The following is a 19,693-nucleotide window of genomic DNA, read 5'->3' as shown; positions in this document are numbered from 1 at the left end:
ATTATTATTATGATGGCTTGTCCTCATCGGCTCATCCTATCAGAAAAATTGGTTGGTTTCTACCATCGAGACAAAGCCAGGGGCAGTATGACCGGCTAGTGGCCAGTTGTTCAACAGTAAAAAAAGCCAACCATCATGACAAAAACCAAAACCTTAAAGCTAAAGGCTTAAATACAGTTGCTCAGGATATCTAATCTAAAGATTTAAGTGATCCAAAGACCGAGGTGGAAATTCGGCAAAGTAGAGCGGCGTTTGTGTGCTTGAACTCAAGGACGCCCGTCATAAGTTGAGAAGGGGATAGTGCTCGGCGGACTCAGGTGGGGGATTGAAACGACGATACAGCTAGGCAAGAAGAGGGTGATCGCACCACATTGGCCATCTGGGATGAGATGCGATGCTGACAGAGACTTAACAACCAGGCAAGGAAGCAAGAGTAGAGTAGAGCAAAGCAAAGGAGCAGGTAAAGACTGGTGAAAGGGTTGCTAAGCGCCGTCAAGAGGGAGCTACCTTGGAATTGCAAAATGAGAGAGAAAAAAGAAGATAATATTTTAAAAGCAAATCGATCTCTCGTATGCATTCAAGCTGTATAGGATTTCTTGTAAATTTCATGCACATTTTTGATTCCTCGAATTGCCTAAACAGATTTTTGGTTGCTACTTAATTTGACCCCAAAAGTGTCGCTCAGTTTGTTGTAAGAGTGAATCAATTTTTCAAGTTTTTGATGTTTAAGTTCGTTAGTAACTGTGATGCATCTGATGAGGTGAATATTTGTTCATTACAATTTAGGAAAAAAAAACTGCTGACGTAAGTCCTTCGCGTCCTACTGTCTGAGATGTTATTACAATGCTCTCTTATTTTTACTTTTTATGCTCAGAATCAGAAGCTAAGTTGAGAAACTGAGAGTTTCTAGTTTTAATGATTTTTTTTTTTTGTTTTTGAAAGTAACATGCTGAAATAATTAACTACACAATAATTCTCTGAATAAGACTGTCACTTGTTTGTACAACAAGAGTCTCCTTAAAAATCTTCAAACCCTCTCTTGTATCAAAGGTCATTTATAATTGTGTTGCATGACACAAATAAAGACAAAGTTGGAAATTATGAAAGAAGAATGCTGCATAGGCTTGACTCAAAGTCCATAGTTCTAATGATTTTAGTTTTACTAAAATAGCGAATATGTCTATCCTTGAAAAGAATGAATTAATTAATGTCTTGAGTAATTATAATAATTTTATTATTTAAAAAAATACTATAATTTGATAGAAGGAAAGAAATATAGTAAGGAAAGTAGTGGGATTGAGGGCGGCAGTAATTAAGAAAATAATAAGTCACAAATAGCAAAGCTGATTGTAAATACAATAAAACATCAATTTGTGTTTCAAACACTTGGTTGAGCTTACAAAGTGCAGGAAATTTTCATCAAATTCCTTTTTATTACTAATACAAAGGCTTGTAAAAACTCTTACAACATCTGCGTGCTTCATTACTATTCTGACACAAGTACGACATATGGCTAATAATACTTGAATAGATGGCGGCAACGCCTACTGGCCTTATATTTGCGTCTTGATGGCTTCCATCTTAGTGAATGCTGACAAATTACAAAGTAGGAAAAGGAAACATTAGTTATTAAGCACTATATAACGTTAAGATTGGTAAAAATAATTGATAACTTACTCCTCGCAGTTGGTGTTCTTGGAGATTGGGAAATCAACTTGGACATGGCACTTTGCAGGGAGAGTTGCGGCGTCATCTTCTTTGATAGTGGGGATACGAGCGGCGGCTTGTTTAACACAGTTGCAAGCTGCTTGCCTGTCTGCCGTGGTTTCGGCACTATTCCGGAGTTCCCCTACACCATTACAACACGGAGTCGAAGGAACCCCGCCGTTGGTAAGGTAAGGAACGCAGGCTGCCAATGCATCATCAACTTGTTTGCAAGTTACGGCGGCCTGCCCTTGCTTCACCACGAATTGAAACATGGCTAGCATCACAAAAACTGAGATAACAGCCCTCTTCATCATTTTATTTTTGGTTTCTCTAGTTGAAATGTCTAGGCGAGCTTGAATCTCTCCCTGGAGGGATGATGGGGAATAGCAAAGCCCAGGTGCATGGCGTATATATAGCAAAGCTGGGGACTATAAGAAACAGGGCATGTGACATTGCATAACAATGGCAGTTATGGAACCTCGGCTTTCAAATGAAAAAAGTAAAAGAGGATATGCTTTTTTGCATCATCTCTGCTATTTCGGTTATTCTTTAGCCGCTCTCATCGCATGTTTCCTTCTTCTGTTTTTCCTTTTCTTGTTCACCCAAGGCACCATACATATCCTTCTCCTTATAACCCTCGGTATTTCAAAATTTAGATTTAAATTTTTAAAAATATAACATTCATCATCTGTAAAAAATAAAAACCCAGGTTCATTTTATAATTTTATACATGGATCGCCCAGAAGAGCATAGGCCACCCATTATAATTTTATATATGGATTGGCCCAATCTTGAGCATAGTCCACCCATTAGACAATTAAATTTCAAAGGCTTGTTTTGGGGTCTAAGGCCATTTATTTAATTAATTTAATTTTAATATTATTTTTAAGTGATTGAAAAATGATTAAAAAAAGAAAAAGAAAAAGGAAAAAGTAAAAAAGAACTCTTCAAATTTTCTTTACAAAAGTCACCCTACTTCGGTCAAATATTTGTTCCCACTTTTTCTTCTATAATTTTGAATTTTCGAATCAACAACCCATCCATTATTCACACATCATTTTATTGTTGGGATTTCTTAGTTCTAACTATTGATATTTCCAAATTTAGGATTTATTTTTCTTAATTTTTGCATTTTAGTAATTTAACATATATTTCTAATAAATAAATTATTTTTAATTGGATTAAAAACATATTTGACAATTGCTACAAATTGTTTCATGGGATTTAGAATTTGCTTCACAATAAGGTATAACTTTGGAAATATTTTATTACTCTTTTTTCTTTTGTACGTAATTATCAAAATCAGTGAATTTGGGTGGTGATTTCTTTCTTTATGTGAATATATATATATATATATATATATATATATATATATATAAGGTCTATTGTAGTTTTTTTTACCAAAACTTTTAAAAATACAAAAATAGTTAAAAGTAAACAAATTTTAAAAGTTCGTTTAAAACAGTGAAATCTTATACCAAAAGTTGTTAACCTGTACACATCAGTACAAAATTAAGTTGGTCTAAATACGTTAAAACACACAAAATTCTGATCGAAACGAAACTTAAGCTGCTTGGTATCTCAACAATATAGATTATTATAAACTTTTAATAAATACTGAAAATTCTATCAAATTTTTATGCATGTGGAAACTATGTTTTAGAAAAACAGATATGTTTAAAAATAACATACAATAAATAACAAAATTGTAGTTTGAAATTAATCAATAACAACATGTGCAATATTAGAATAAAAAACTAGATTACATTGTGAATAAAGCAATTTTAAACACGTAAATATACAATATTAAGAATATTAAATGCACCACAATCGTTTATTATTGTGTTGTCATCAATCTTGAGTTGATGTCGAATTAACTTGTGATACTAACTCAATCAATATCATGCAAAACATATGAAATTAAAATGAAAAAAAAAATAATTTGAATTTTGAGCAAAAAATTTTGAATACGTAAATACATCATATTGAGAATATTAAATGCACTCCAATTATTTAATTAGAATTTTCATTCTTATATAACATGTCAAAATATTATTATGTAGGTGAAAGGAAAATTCAATATAAAAATTTCAACGTTAAGTTGATTTGTGGCATAAGCTCAATCAATGATATTACTAATACTATAATTCTATCTTGCATAAAAAAAATACTACAGTTCTGTCATATGTGTATACATGTGAAAACTACGTATTTAAAATATAAGGGCGTGTTTAAAAATAACACATAATCTACAATGAAATGTATGGCCTGAAACTAATTAATAATAATACATGCATTATGTACTATTTTAAAATGAAAAATTAAATTAAATTATGTGTAAAATCAAATTGAAAAACATAAATACATCATATTAAGAATATTAAATGCACTGTAATTGTTTATCATAGTTTTATCATGAATCTTAGTTCGATGTTGAGTGGACTTGTGACACTAACTCCATAAATGAAATTTATCTATATACGATGTGGGTGAAAGAAAATTTTTTAAAAAAATGCTTAATAATAATTTTAGTGTAGTGATAAGGAATTTGTTTATATAACTATTAAACATGCGTTTGATTCTTTTATTTAATAGAAAGGGTAAATTATTCTTTTTTCAATTGATTATTATCGATTAATTAGTTACCTCAATTTAATAAAAGGTTTAAATAAAAATAAAATATAATATATTTTTCACCCACCTACGTCATAATTGTAGTATATACATATACATTTCCAAAGATTCCATTAAATATTTACCATGGGTTAAAATATTTTCAATGATTAAGGGTTTATTTTCTTTTTAGTCTAAGATATAATACATTTTAATTTTTACAAGTGACCAATAAAAATTTAAAAGTGCTGCATACATTTTCTAGAAACAATTTATTAAATTAAAAAAGATTGCATTTGGTTTAAAAAATAAATCGCAAGAATATAAATTTTGAAAATACAATTTAGTTAAAAAAGAAGTTGATTTTAAGAAAAATATGAGGCATATTGTTTAAAAGTTTCTCACTTATGGCATTTTAAGTTTGAAGTTTGCCTGCAACGCTGAGGCCCAGATATAGACATGGGAGACGGGCAAGCACAGTCCACAAGAACCCATGTCCATATTTTTTGTACTTATAGGTAATGACAACGTTAATGGCCACCCAAAGTAAGTGGGTTAGAGTTACAGTACAAAACAATAACATGAAAATTGACATTAATTATCCAAAAGTTAATTGGAGAAGCAAACATGTAGATGATGGTACTATAATTTTTTTCTATTAGAGTGCCGAAGAATGTTGAGCTAAAAAAGAATCATGATTTCCACATGCTATATAGGACAGCAATCAGTTATTATAATAAAATTCTGAAATTCCAAGTCTTTGCTTTGAATATTGAAATAGAATCAACTACTAGAATCTTGTCTTATTTTCATTTTCCACCATGACTGAAAGGTAATTTAACTCATCTGACTCACAAATTCATGGAACATTAAAATTTTTTAATAATATTCCAAATCACCATCTTTTATTTCTTGTCTTCGTTTTGTTTTAACAAAAACGTGGTGGTTCGTGCAGATGAATAATTTAGTTCAGGGGAAAGATATTTAAAACATGTGACCAAAAAAACCCTCCAACTTCAATGGCGTCAGGGGAACATTCATGGATGTTTCTTTTATGTAAAACTAAAACATCAAGATTTTTTTTACTTCTCTTCGGATTGTTAGTTTCCTCCTTATATATAAACCACAACAAATCTTCCTCACCATACTGAAAAAATCACCCACAGATGACCCAAAAGAAAAACAATGAAAAGGTATGTGGAGAATAATATCTCAGATTCAGAGCTCAACATGTATCTTGTCGATGGTTTTGACGAATGTCCAGCAACAACAGCTTCCACCGGTGTCGTTCTTGAACCTTGCTATAACAGAAGTTCAAGCTTTAGTAGTGTTTTTCTGAACGAAAGTCGGGGTGATTTGCCCTTAAAGATTGATGATTCCGAGGATATGTTGGTCTATGGTGCCTTGCGTGATGCGGCGAACTCCGGGTGGAGTGGTCCGAGCGAGGTTGATTTGAAGACGGTGGCAGAGGCGGAGGTGGAGGTGGCCGTGCCACAGCAGGAGATGCGTTTTAAAGGAGTGAGAAGAAGGCCATGGGGGACGTACGCTGCGGAGATTAGAGACCCTAAGAGGAAAGGTGGGAGGATTTGGCTCGGGACTTACGAGACGCCCGAGGATGCGGCATTGGCTTATGATAAAGCCGCATTCGAAATGCATGGGGCTAAGGCTAAGCTCAATTTTCCTCACTTGATTGGAACTGATTGTAGTTGGGAGCCAATTAGAGTAGGGTCAAGGCGCCGCTCACCTGAACATTCAGCTTGGACGGCGTTATCCGGATCCACCAATTGTCCCGCTAAGCCCAAGAAGAAGAAGAATAGCGAAATTAGCATTCAGGCTGAGGCTGAGGCTGAGGCTGAGGCTGAGGCAAGCTTAGCTGCGGAGATGATTGAAATGAGTCCTTTTATTTAACCAGTGTTAATGTACCCCTGGGATTTCATATATTAAGTTTATAAATTATTACAAAATTCTTTAAATTATACATTATTAAAATTAAATTAAAACATTATAAGCTACTCCTATTTCGCTTCCTATACATACATAGTCATTTATAATAATATAATAAATATTATTTTTTATTAATTTAAACAACAAATGATTGTGTTAACCATAAACTGTTTTAAGTCAAATTATGATTATGGTTTGTCTACTATGTTTAAATTTATAATTTAGTATTTATATTTAAATTTGACATGATTTGACTTATTTGCATAATATCATTCAAATAGTTGACACGCTTATTTGTAGTTAAAATATTAAAATTGAAATTTTTCTTAAAAATACACATTCTAACTTATCATATAAAAATAAATTTTACATGAGTGTCTATGTTAAAAAAACATTTTTAAAAAAGTTGGTCTTCCATTTTAGCCAAAATAATTAAAAGGAGATGTATTGGGAAGTTAAACGGAAGCTCAAGGCATCTCAAAGGGTGCACCAATTTTTGTGGTTCTTAAGTTGCAATTGATTGTCGATGAATGATGAGCGATGCAAAATATCTATTACAGATGAGGTGCTGAACCTTTGAGATCCCTAATCAGGATAATTCAATTCTACAGTTCAGTGGAATTGGAAGATCAAGTTGGTATATGCGCCGCGAAGTAGTTGATTTTATGGCGAAGAGTACCAAGGAAAACGAGATGAGATTGCAACGATTCTGTAGCCCATTACTAAATTGCTGGTCTTTGTTATTAACTGATGCTCCTATGAAAAATGTTTTCTAAGTTGTAAACACAAGGTCTTGCATGATACATCCCTTACTAACAAAAACCGACAACTAATATTATTGTAAAAGTAAAGGACTAAATTAAGTTAGATTAAAAATATAAAAATTAAACCTCAAATGTAAGCATAGTGATTGTGACTGCAATTTATCATTAATAAGAGAAAAAAAAATTGTGTCATTAGTTAATCTAAATAATTAGCACTTTAATGATTTTAATAGATAACATTGATTTTTTAAAAATATTTATTCCAACTCACCATATCAAATATATAGTTCATGGACAAGTAAGAGGACAAAAAAATAAAGTAAAATTTGACCATTTACCTTAAAAAGCAATAAGGAAATTAATGTACAAGTGGCAAGAATAAAAGGCTCTTATGTCACGGGCCATAGATCAAAGTCTGTAATCATTATGTACAGAATGCTCCATAGAGGTCAATTTATTAAATGAGACTAATTTGATCCACATGAACTGGCTCGATTCGTAGAACCCGTGAAGAAACTCATCTACTTGAAGCATTGGTGGCCTAATAAAACTAGAATTACCAAGATAAATAGTGTAAATCCTAAAGTGATAAGATTATATATAGTTTAAATTCCTTAGAACTATTAGTTGTAGATAGACTCTAATCTTGACCTCGATGTAACTCAATCTATACTGTTGGTTCTGGGGGAGCTCAACTATATATAGGAGTCTCCCTTTATTTGTAATCACTTCATTCATTTCATTCATAATGTGAATATATTTGAGAGCATTTATTCAAATACTTGGCATGCTATTTTCCATTGACTTTTTTAATTTTTCGTTGTTATTTCATTTCGGGTGTGCTTCTGTTATATTTTCTATGCCTTAAAGAATTTTTGTTAGAATTCTCACTTTTGCGAGAGTTAGGTTGACTAAGACAAATTTGGAACAAAGAAATCATCTAAGGCCGTGCAATTTACAAGACGAAAGGTCTAACCCCATGATACTTAGACCTTCTTTTTATATACAGCTCATAGATTGGACCCAAATAGAAGAACATTAAGAAAATCATAATAGTAAGTAATAATTAAGAAACTAATAAATTGTCGATTGAATTTTATCTTAATTGGTATTATTGTTATTACAACAACAAAAATGGTTTTTTTTACCTAAAGACTGCTGATTTTATTGGTGATATGAATGAAGGCTTTATTTTCAACATTAATTTATTTTCAATGCATTTGATAATAGATTTTAAAGTTGATTTATTTGATTTGTTTTCAACAAAATTGAAAAGTATAAATTCAGCTTAGGTTTTAGGGTCAATGTAGAAGATGATGGGGTCAAATATATAATTTTATACGAAAATAAAGGTAAAAATATTCATCATTTAATATATCAAACAATATATTTACATTAAACACTTAAGATTTAGTAAAATACCATTACTTTTTAAATTTTAATTTCAATAGTTTATCAAACAATTATTATTGAATTTTTAATACTAAATATTAAATAAATATTCTAAAATTGTTTGGTATATTAATAAAAATTAAATACTAAATAAAAATACATTGGATGATGAAAGTATATCTTGATTTTGAAAATTATTACTTTTCTAATTTTAATAGTTTATATTATTTAGATAGTTTTGGGTAAATGTTAATTATAATAATTTAAATATTTTATTCTTTTAACAAAAATGGGATTACTTATTTCAAATATGTTTTTTTAAAAAAATCAAATTAACAATTTCAACATTAGGTGATGATTAATTATCTATTTATTATCATTTTCATTTTGTAATAATTAAAATTTAATATCTTTATCAAACAAATTAAAAATTTAAAATTGGTCAATTGAATCTTAGTTTGATTGGTATTGGCATTGTTTCTAGCGCAGAAGACATGATTCGAGTATGTTAAAGCGCATTGTTCTCCTATTTAAGGTTTAGGAGAGGATAAGAACAAATAATAAAATTAATGTTAAAAAAATTAAACATTAAGTTATCAATGATTTATGAAACACGTCATAAATATTTTTGCATTACCATTTTATTTTTGTCTGGTTAAAAGTCTACCTGAATAAACGTTTAACTTTTGATTTATACTTAAAAGATAGTTAATTATGAATTAAAGGTTAAATAATTATTTAGATGCATATTAATGTTATGGAGCATTATAGTTTTGTTATTATTTTACAATTTTAGAATCTAGAAATCAGAAAAATTAAAATTAATATTTAGACAACTTATTTTTTTTGTCATTTATGGTGTAATAAAGTGAAGAGGAAGTAACATGGCAGCCACGTTCCTTGATTATTAATCCAAATGGAGAAAGCAGTGGGAATGAATCAAATTATTTAATCTAAGAATACTTTAGCAAGTCCAAGTATTCTATATTTTCCCAACTTCGATGATGATTAAAATATAAGTTGTGTATCCATTTCATAACCAAAATAAATAAAACAACACTGAAGAAAGCACTTGAAAAACGTGATGCAAATCTCAGCACTGAGAAACTTCCTATAAAGAAAACCAGGATTAATATTAATAATTTAATACCATGTCCGAGAGTATATATAATCTAAGAAACCCATCCTTGGATTTCCAATTAAATTCCACATCTCCCTATCTCAATTACAGATCCTCCAACCAACAAACAAAAACATGTACTGTGAAGCTACTTCAGATCTTGACCTCCGCCTCTTGGACTCTATTCGTCGGCATCTTTTGGAAGATGATGATTTTGAAACCCAGTATCCAGCTACATTCTCCGAAAATTTAGCGAATGTTCAACTTCCGATTACTTCGGCTCAGATGGGTTGTTCCAAAACTGATGCTGTTGCAATTAATGTTGATCAATGGATCACCTTTGATCAGTTATTTGATGCAGCGGAGGCTGCCGCTGAGGTCTCATTTCCCAGCTGCGAAATGTCTTCTAAGGCGGACACTCCTCAAACGCCACCGAAGAAGGTGCATTATAAGGGAGTACGGAGAAGGCCATGGGGGACGTACGCAGCGGAGATAAGGGATCCCAAGAAGAACGGTGCCAGAATATGGCTTGGTACTTATGAGACGCTCGAAGATGCTGCACTGGCTTACGATAGAGCGGCTTTTAAAATGCGTGGCTCAAAAGCCAAGCTGAATTTTCCTCACCTTATTGGTTCCGATCAGGTGCAGCCGGTGAGATTGAGCAATAACAAGCGCCGATCTCCAGAGCCCTGTTCGCCTTCCTCTTCGTCTTCCATGTCAGATGACGGAACTCCCAAGTCAAAACGGAGGATAAGCGAGTTAGGAAGTGATTTTAAACTAGACTTATATCAATTGATGTCAACTGAATTTTGACGAACCGTTAGCCGTTTACGAAAAATGTATATAATCATTTACATTTGAATGCTAATTCATTCCCATTTTTGAGTAATTCAAAAAGCTATATGAACTAAATATTAGATTTACGAAAAGAAACATAAATCTGTACATAAGGATTCTTCATGGTGCAGTATGTATGAAGGTCAGAATCAAAAGGTACAATAACTTGAATTTTAAATCTTGTGTAATTCTTTAGCCGCACCACCAGTTCAAGTCCTTCCTTCCCAACTCAAAAAGGAATAAACAAAGGTTTCAACACAAGTTCGTATTTCTCAAATTTTAAAGCAACAATCACAAAAGCAGGCAGCATTATCACTGTCTCAAAACCAGAATCATCTGTTGCTGAAAGGTTGTCAACAAAATCTGGCTGCTCAACTAAACATCGGGTCCATCGGTTGCATTCTCTATCTTCATGATCTTGGATGCCGCCTCCTGGATTATCCATCAGTAAAAAACAGTCAGTACAGAGGATACAATCTGATCTTTCATTTTCTCCATCCGTTTAATAACTTTTAGAAGTCACAATAACCATAGTGAAATCAAGATAGTATAATAAAAGGTATCAATCAAAATCAGGCCACAGATGGCTTTAAAAACAGAAAACTATTGGACGCCGGATATATGGTTAAAGTTCAAAATGTAGAAAAAGAAATTACCTCTTTGGTCGGCTTCGGTCCTCTTCATAGTCCATCACTCCACCAGGTTCAGAGTAGATATCCTCGAGCCCTCGGAACTCAACTTCGGCCTGCTTACAGTTTGTAACTTCTGCCACAAAGTAAGCCACATCGACCAACATATCTCGATATTGAAAGAGTGCAGTCATGGCAAGCTAATTCTGGGTCCTCTTAAACTCTCTCCTTTGCCTCTTAACTAGGAAGGCACAGCTTTAAGCTTTAATCTTTTTTTTTCTTTTTTTTTTGGTGTGTTGTGGTTTTTTTTTTGGTGGGGGGGGGGGGGCGCAAAAGCTCTAATCTTTTTAGTATATGCATTTTTGCACCCAACCCCCAATAGAAAAAAAAAGTTTGATATCAATTGAGTGCATTTAGATCCACAACTACCATGAATATTGAAAATCTAATAAGTTTAGCTCTCTTTAAACCTAAAAAACACAACAAAGAAACTAACGAAAATACTCTCACCAGCATTTAGCTTATCATACTTTTTAGTCCAATACCGAATTACTGCAAATGAGCAATCGATATAAAAAAGGAAAACTGGATTCAACTGACCTTGACGGATACGGACTTTTTTACTTCTTCTACCCTATCTTCAACCTCCTTTCGATGTTTTTTGTCCAACTCACTCATAGTATCAGCCCATTTTATCTTCTCTTGAATTGAGACCAGTAAATTGTCTGATGTGCCCAACCTAGGTTCAAAATTCAAATCCATAGACAGATGTTATACATAATATCTGATTAAAGATTATACATATACAGTATTTCTATCAGGCCTACTTGGACTACCTAGCTCTAATGAACAAAGGCAAAAGGCAATACAAAACCACATGGTAGCAACTATAACTGCAGCACGGACACAGCACTTAATGACAAGCTCTATTAGAATCAGAGAAATTACCAGTTTGATAGTGTTTGTATCATACTCCCAAGTTGTCCTGGCCTCAAATCCCTCCCAGCAGCAAATTGGATCTTCCATAACAAAAACTAGAAAATTCAATAAGTAAAGAATAATAAATCAAAAGAAAAAACTTTTGGAGGTAAGAACAATGAACTCACCTCAAAACATCTTCGCAGCTGATCCAGCTTTCCTCTTACTATACCCTAACAAAAAGAAAGGAAAAAAGGAATGAAAATCAGCATAGCTTCAGTTTAACTGCATCCCCAGTACAACTCGCTGCCCTTAAAATTCAAGACACCCCACGGGTAAGGCAGGTGTCCCCCACCCCTTCCTTTCCCCTACTTCGCCAAACCCTTGTGAAAGCAGAGTATGGCTGTAACAACCAAAGGGAAAATTCAGATAGCAGTAGGGGGAGGATGGTGCCCCCTCCCCTTTTTCCCCTTCTTTCCCAGACCCACGTGAAAGTGGAGTTTGATCTAAGGTATTGGGCACAACCGCCAAAGGGAAGTTCAGATAGCTGTAGGTACATGTTTGTAAAGCAAAACTTATGAAGGTGATAAAATATCAAGATGCTTCTTTGGCATGCCATGTGTACAATGCGGATCCACCCTCGAAGGTTCAGATCCACACTCAATGTTAACCCTCCCTAAAATCAAGCATGAATTCGCAACTGTATGATTCTTTCATATGCCATTTATTGAATGAAAATCATCCATTAACAATCAAAAGATCACACCCCAGGGCTTTTCAAGGCTGTTCCAGTAGCTAAAGCAGGTCACAATGGAGTAAATCCTTGGATGAAAAAGGAATAGGAATAGAAAATTACGCTGGGAGACTACCCACCGCATACATGCACTCATTGATAAGAAAATCTTCCAGTTCACGGACATTCATGACATCTAACTCCATCATTAGTTCATCATATGGTAGTACCTGAGGAAGATATTAAAAAAGCTAAATGAACTGGATGAAACCAATATGAAAAACCTATAGAGTAATTGTCATACAAAGGTTCCCCACAAATTATAGATATACCCATTTTAGTTAGAAAGAGGAAAAACAACAATTCAGAAAAGGGTTAAATTTTTTTCAAGAGATTCTAAAGAATGTGTTCCATCATGTTACGAAGTCAGTTACGTCAAAGTGGCATATTTGATGAATATCAAAATGACTGTAACCACAACAATGTAACAGACTGGCAATTAGCATATTTAGATGAGTAAACAACTCATAACTCAACTACATACCTTGTTTGTCTCAGCTAGTGTAAGGACAGTGAGTTGCTTTAGCTTGAGAACTTGATCAGGGACCAATTGAGGAAGACTGGAACAGTTGCCTAATTAAATAGTTTTAAATGGACAAAGGTGATCACATTTTGACGTGAAGAAGAATTATAAGAGCAATCTAGACAGAAATATATCAAGTAGTTTAATCAAGTAAAGGACAAGTTTTGAAGACAAACTTTCAGGTTTAAATTCAAACAATGAAAATGACACATTTAAGATGTTTGTTATTCAATAACGATCTTAACTTACATGGTAGTGATACGTATTTAATGCAAATAATCTTCAAATTTTCTTGAATAGAAAACATATGGTGCAGAAAGGAACAAGTTCATTGAAGGCATTACAAACTTGTCACAAATAATAAAGCACAGGTTTCTAGCTTACTCCTGTAATCACTCCATGTGCCATGGGCAAACAACTGAAGCACCTTGAGGTACACCGAGTTTTCAGTTCCTTCAAGCTGCAAAGGTATTGATTTCGTAAAATTACATATAAACTAAACCATCAAACCAAAAATGAAGCTATGAAGAAAACTAAAACACCATATTATTGACAACAACAACAATTTAATAGCACGTTCAACACCGATATAATTGCTAGGAAAGCATAATTCACATTTGTATAAACACAACATTTAACTTCTTTGACTAGTGATCAATCTACTGGTCAATACTGAAAAGCACAGGAAAACAGTGAAATAATTGCCGGCATAACTTCTAAATTGAACTTTAAAAAGCATATATATCTCAGAAGAGTGAAACCTAATTCCATCCATGGTATTCCTACACAATGTATAAAAAACATTAACCAATGAAGATAAGCAAGTAGTGAAGAGAATAGTGTACAAATATATCCAACTTCTAACCCCAAACACAATAATCAAAATATTTGGATAAATGGTTTTTGTATTATCCAAAGAGAGAAGTAAAATAATCAAATTTTATTTTCTTTACTTTTCACTAAATTTTCTCATTTACCAAACAGGGCGATGACATGGCCAGTATTTATCGAACAGTTAATAAGCTATGTGCAGCAAGAAAATAATTCTTGACGGCTTTGATTTCTCAGATTGAAGAAAGAAGGGAAATAAACGAAAATGAGAATGGAATAGGATCTGACCTCAGCGACGGTGGGCACGGCAAGAATCTCGGAGAAGGCAAAGAGGGAAGGATGTGACGTCGCTTCGAGGATTACAGAACCAAGGGCGGTTCCCTTCTGAGCCGACGCTTGCTTTACGAAGTTATCAATTAACTCAGCTTGATTTTGCTCGATATCCATCTTCAAAACTTGACCCCTCCGAGACCACACCAGGAGGAGGGAAAAGTGAAAGAGAAGATTTAAACAAAATGATTGAAGAAATATTCTTTGATAACAAAAACTACCGATAGACAAAGAAAAGCATTCAGAGATATATATATAAGTCAATTAAAACTAGGGTTTGGCGTTGGAGAGTGGAGACGGTGAATTAAACGACGGAAAAATTTAGGTATTAAAATAAAATACAGAAAATTTAGGCGACGACAATGGAACTCAATGAGGACCTCCTCAAGACAAAAATACAGAGAGTCCAAGTTAAAAAGGAATTTTTGCGATTTGATAGTTCCTGCGACAATGAAAATGAGAGAAATTGCTATAACATTTTAAATTCCATATAGGGCCTTAAGCATGATGTGCAAAATTATAAGAAATTGTAAATAGCCTTCTTTTCATTAAATTGCAGCTTTAAAATTATATATTATACGAACGCTTTAGCTATTTTATTATCGTAAAAAGATAAATTTTAGGAAAAAGGTATTGTTTTCACGATCGGCAAATTTGAAATCACGGCATGGCATCACATTCACAGGTGTCTAGCGCCTCCAGGCTTTGCTTTTTGATGATGAAACCATTGAATTTATTAAATTGTTTTTACAAATATAAAAGGACAAACAACAGCCCAATCCACCCCAGGCTCACAGACCTAAACCCAAACAGCAGAATAGAAAAGCAGAGTCCACCAGGAACAACATTTGTCTTGGTCAGGATGAATAGAGTAATTCATCCACAAAAAATGCATATACTATCATCGGCAAAAGTGTCCGATTATTATAATTTTTTAATACTTTATTTTATTTCAATCAATGGGATATATCAATCCCATCTTATTGGTTTCACTAATTATCCAAAAAAATTGTGCCTGAGCCCGAGCAAAGGGTTAATCAAATCATAATCTTAGGCTGTCAGCCACTCGTACGTGAGAAAATGGCGCAATAATTCCCAGACTACTACAAATAGTTAAATATCTTTCCCTAACAAGGACCAACAAATGAAACCACAGCCATCATGCAAAAACAAGCATAAGCGTCAAACACACACACACACACAAAAAAAAAAAAAAAAAAGAGAACTTGCCCGCAAGGAGCAACAATGGTCCAAAAATTCTACTCCCGCATAGCAAAATTTTTAATTTTGTATAATAATAAAAATTTTATATTAACGCATATAAGAATTTTTAACTTCTACCAAAATTTTTAATACTTTTGTTAAAAAATTTATATTAGTATAAATAAGAAATTTTGATAAATACAAAATAAAAATTAATATCTTTTTAGAGCGTGCTTCAAACTTTTAAAAGTTTTAATTAATTTTTAATAAATTAGTTCTTTGGTTAGATAGTTAAATAGTTGTAATTACATTTTGAGACTCACATTTGTAATTTTTTATTTCATGTTGCTTCAAACTTTTATGTTTGGTTAACTGGAATGAAATAAAACTGTAAAAGTATTTTTGTTCTTGTTTGAATTAAATAAATTTGTAATAGCATAAGGAAAAAAGTTAAAATGACAAGTGTGCCCTTAGCGAATTTTTTAAGTAGATAATTATTGTTATTAAATATTAATAAGATTATTATTAAATATAATTTAATAAACATAAGAATAAAAAGTTTAATCATATTTTAATATAATTATTATTAAATATAATTTAATAAAATTTTTAATATAATTATTTTTATATTAAAATATTTAAAATATTTTATTTACTACATTTTAAAATAATACACTATTATTAGAATCCATTGCAAGTTATCTTCATTATAGTTGACACACAACAAATACATAGTGCATTTGCATAGTTTGTTATGATCTTTAAGTGCATTTGCATAATTTGTTATGATCTTTAAACCTCAAATCACAACCACTTGCACTGTGCCTGCTAGAACATGAGGTCAAGTTTATGGCACAAAATGTTGTTTCATTAGGAAAAAAAATTGAAATTTAACATTACATAGATTGAGGTTTATCAACAAGCGATATGAACAACCTTAAATTTTACATTTCTTCCTCATTATTGTCTGAATCAATGAGATAACAAAAAATGCAAAAAAACAAGTTTTATGTTACTTACTCTGATTCGTGTAAAGAAGGGGTTTGGTTATAGGGAAATATGAACAAAAAGGTTTAAAAGAAATCTATAAGGAAAATTTATTTTGTGCATCATTGAACTTCACCATCTATACGCAAGATGTATCATTGTGTTTAGTTGTCATTCGATTACTCAACTACATCATGCAGAAGATACCTCCAATTCAACGCCCTCTTCCTACCAAGTAGATGTAACGGCCTAATTTTCAGTAGTGTCGGAAATGGTGATTTGAGATCACTAAATTCGACAAATAAGATTGAACAAGATAGTAATTTAATATTTATGAGTCAAGTAAGAATTTAGAAGAATTTGTGAAAAGGTGAAATTAGTGAATTAAAAGAATTTATTAGGTCAAACGGGTCAAAAATGAGGTATCGAGACCTCAAAGTTGAAAATCAAGCTATAAATATTTTTATAAATATTTATGGAGTGTCATTGAGTTAGTATTAAAGTTTCGTTAGAAAATTTTAACGTTTGGATGGCTAATTAATTAAAAAGGACTAAATTGAAAATAGCGTAAAATTTGTTAAATTGTGAGTAAATAGCTTAAGTATTTAAAAAGATGGATTTAAAGAGCAATTAGACCCAAAGGTTAATGGCTGGACGGTTTGGGTATGAAATAAGCAAGAAAACAATGTGAACAAGGGCAAAATTGGAAATAGCAAAAGTTAATAGTTAAATAATGATGTAATTGAAAAATCTAGACATTTTCTTCATATTTTCTCAGCTAAAACGCCATAGAAGGTCTGGAGAAAGCTGGTTTTCATATTTTACATCATATCAAGAAAACGAATGAATCGTGGAAAGGAGAAAATTCAAGAATAGTCCCTGAATTTCTACGACTTTTACAAATTAGTCCAGGTAAGTTCATATGGCAAAGTTCAATGTTTTGATATGAAAATATTATGATTGTTAAAGTATTTTATTGTTGATGAATACTATCAATTTGCATTAACTAATGAATAATGTGTAACTAAAAGTACAAATTAGTAGGAACAATGGATTTGAGTGCTTCTATTCTGTGACCCTGATGAGTTGACGAAACATATGTGACAAGTGTGCCCGTTTAAGACCATAGCTGGGCTATGGCATCGGTGCAATGTGATAATGTGACTCCGTATAAGACCATAGCTGGGCTATGGCATCGGTATAATGTGATAATGTGATTACGTATAAGACCATGTCTGGGATATGGCTTCGGTATGATATGTGAACCGTGTAAGACCATGGCAAGGCTATGGCTTCGGTGTGTGATGCGTATCAATGTGAAAGTCCATGGTTTACTATGGCAATGTGATAATGAAGCACTCAATTCCCTTATTGTTCCCTAATTTGACAATGAAGTAAATGAGAAATGGGCCTAAGGGAGTTAAATTGTGAGTTGCCATATGGAAATTATTCCAATGAGTTATTAATGAAATTGTGATTTGGAGGATGAAATAGTTAAACTAATAGATATATGATTGTGTACGATATTTGATATGATTTGTGTTTATATGCCTATGAGCTTACTAAGCTTCAATAAGCTTACTTGTGTGTGTTTAATATTTTATGTAGATTGACTTGAAGTGAAGTGGGTAGATCGGATCAACACAACAGGGCACACTATTCAGATCAATTCGGTAGTTTTTGTTTTATGTTTAAAGATTTATATGGCATGTATAGAGTTTGAATGAATTGAAGTAAAGATGTTATAAATAGTTAACAATATTTGTACTAAAACAGTTTTCGGTAAGTAGCAGTAGTTTGACTTTGAAAAATCACTAAAATAGTAGAAATGGAATTAAATAATGAATAAATTATGGAATCGAATCTTGATGAGTCTATTTTCATATGGAAGAAGCAAAACAGGTATATGAGCTATATTTTATGAGATGTTTAAATTTTTGTGAAACAGGGCCAGAGCGATTTCTGGATCCCCTGTTCTGACTTTGGAAATTCACCATAAATTTTACAAAGATAATTAGAAGTCATACTTTATATGTACAGATTCCTTATTGAGTCTAGTTTTATTAGAGACAAACGGAATAGTCATTGAAGCTCTGTACAGAGAGATATCTGATTCGTAATACACAAAGGTCAGAGTAGTCAAACCCTGAAACAGGGGAGATTTTAAATAATAAACTGTACTAATTGGCTTGACCAAAAATTCTAGAAAACAATTGGTAAGTAGATATATGAGTATAAATTCAGAGAAAATTTACGTATTTGGATTTCGAGTTTTATAACTCGAGATATGAATTATTTAGCAACTATGACACAGTTGGACAGCTTGTCTGAAAAGTATTATATAAATTATCTAAATTTGGTTAAGTGTTCAAATAAGTTTAGTAGTGCCTTGTGCTCGACTCCGGCAACGGTCTCGGGTAAGGGGCGTTACATTTATTGGTATCAGAGCTTGGTTTAGCCGATTCTCGAATATGTATAATGTGAAAAGTGTCTAGAATTACATGCCATATAAATCGTGATAGTGTGCTGTGTATGATCCGATCTAATCCTTGTTTTATTATAGATTATCTTGATTTGAAAAGATGTCGATAGACCGAACAAACTGAGCAAGAAGAAGTTAATAGCAGTACAAATCTCGAACAAGGAACAAGTAGTGAAGCTCGATTTCATTGATGCGAGAACAAGAACTCAAAAATATGATTTATGGATTCATGAATCGGTGGTATAATGAGAATGTGCGAGAAAGAAATCAGACTCATAACCTCCTCCCCTATCTCAACATCTGTAGTACCCCGGTTGCTCCTCCACCTCCTCCGACAACCTGAATCGCAAACGTTCTCCATTTGAAAAGCTCGAAAAACATGGGGTTTGAAGAATTTGGGGAAGAACAGACGATGACCCGTTAAAGTGAATATTGGTTACAAAGTATAATGAGGGTTTTAAGCAAATGGCGTGCTCACCGGATAATTACTTAATATGTGCCGTGTCATTATTGAAAGAAGAAGCTTATAACCGGTGGGAAACAATAGAAGTCATTGTAAATTTACCGAGAAGATCACTTGGGAATTTTTCAAAATGAATTTAAGAAGAAATATGTCGGTA

General features: G+C 32.5%; 4 protein-coding genes across 8 annotated transcripts; 2 read left to right on the top strand and 2 right to left on the bottom strand.

Annotated features, from left to right (window-relative positions):
* Nucleotides 1–1,335: 1,335 nt before the first annotated feature.
* On the bottom strand, nt 1,336–2,120 carry LOC108459746 (non-specific lipid-transfer protein 1-like). Its single transcript, XM_017759151.2, has 2 exons — nt 1,678–2,120; nt 1,336–1,591 (listed from the first exon to the last, which is right to left on the bottom strand). The coding sequence occupies exons 1-2, from the start codon at nt 2,019–2,021 to the stop codon at nt 1,582–1,584; spliced, it is 354 nt and encodes a 117-aa protein (XP_017614640.1). The 5' UTR covers nt 2,022–2,120; the 3' UTR covers nt 1,336–1,581.
* Nucleotides 2,121–5,331: 3,211 nt separating this feature from the next.
* LOC108459906 (ethylene-responsive transcription factor 13-like) lies at nt 5,332–6,284 on the top strand. Its single transcript, XM_017759306.2, has one exon. The coding sequence runs from the start codon at nt 5,506–5,508 to the stop codon at nt 6,226–6,228; it is 723 nt and encodes a 240-aa protein (XP_017614795.1). The 5' UTR covers nt 5,332–5,505; the 3' UTR covers nt 6,229–6,284.
* Nucleotides 6,285–9,603: 3,319 nt separating this feature from the next.
* On the top strand, nt 9,604–10,801 carry LOC108458003 (ethylene-responsive transcription factor 2-like). The gene has a single exon (XM_017757227.2). The coding sequence runs from the start codon at nt 9,676–9,678 to the stop codon at nt 10,351–10,353; it is 678 nt and encodes a 225-aa protein (XP_017612716.1). The 5' UTR covers nt 9,604–9,675; the 3' UTR covers nt 10,354–10,801.
* LOC108458001 (COP9 signalosome complex subunit 7-like) lies at nt 10,419–15,501 on the bottom strand. 5 transcript variants are annotated; one of them, XM_053022370.1, is made up of 9 exons: nt 14,360–15,501; nt 13,625–13,700; nt 13,202–13,290; nt 12,798–12,887; nt 12,113–12,157; nt 11,955–12,040; nt 11,607–11,745; nt 11,034–11,139; nt 10,419–10,809 (listed from the first exon to the last, which is right to left on the bottom strand). In XM_053022370.1, the coding sequence occupies exons 1-8, from the start codon at nt 14,516–14,518 to the stop codon at nt 11,068–11,070; spliced, it is 756 nt and encodes a 251-aa protein (XP_052878330.1). In that variant the 5' UTR covers nt 14,519–15,501; the 3' UTR covers nt 10,419–10,809; nt 11,034–11,067. The 5 variants fall into 5 exon arrangements, with proteins under 5 accessions (XP_052878330.1, XP_052878329.1, XP_052878328.1 ...); XM_053022369.1 differs by having other exon boundaries at nt 11,034–11,142; nt 14,360–15,496; XM_053022368.1 differs by having other exon boundaries at nt 11,034–11,122; nt 14,360–15,492.
* Nucleotides 15,502–19,693: the final 4,192 nt, after the last annotated feature.

This window comes from Gossypium arboreum, chromosome 11 (assembly GCF_025698485.1).
Source record: "Gossypium arboreum isolate Shixiya-1 chromosome 11, ASM2569848v2, whole genome shotgun sequence".
Lineage (NCBI taxonomy): Eukaryota > Viridiplantae > Streptophyta > Magnoliopsida > Malvales > Malvaceae > Gossypium > Gossypium arboreum.
This window is presented reverse-complemented; position numbering and strand designations above follow the sequence as displayed.

Excerpts from the sequence above, each read along its gene's own strand:
- LOC108459746 (XM_017759151.2), bottom strand. The coding sequence starts at position 2,021 with ATGATGAAGAGGGCTGTTATCTCAGTTTTTGTGATGCTAGCCATGTTT.
- LOC108458001 (XM_053022368.1), bottom strand. The coding sequence starts at position 14,518 with ATGGATATCGAGCAAAATCAAGCTGAGTTAATTGATAACTTCGTAAAG. Across the intron at positions 12,158-12,797 it reads TCAATGAGTGCATGTATGCG|GGTATAGTAAGAGGAAAGCT; the intron begins GTGGGTAGTCTC and ends TCTTTTTGTTAG. Across the intron at positions 10,810-11,033 it reads GACCGAAGCCGACCAAAGAG|GAGGCGGCATCCAAGATCAT; the intron begins GTAATTTCTTTT and ends TGGATAATCCAG.
- LOC108459906 (XM_017759306.2), top strand. The coding sequence starts at position 5,506 with ATGAAAAGGTATGTGGAGAATAATATCTCAGATTCAGAGCTCAACATG.
- LOC108458003 (XM_017757227.2), top strand. The coding sequence starts at position 9,676 with ATGTACTGTGAAGCTACTTCAGATCTTGACCTCCGCCTCTTGGACTCT.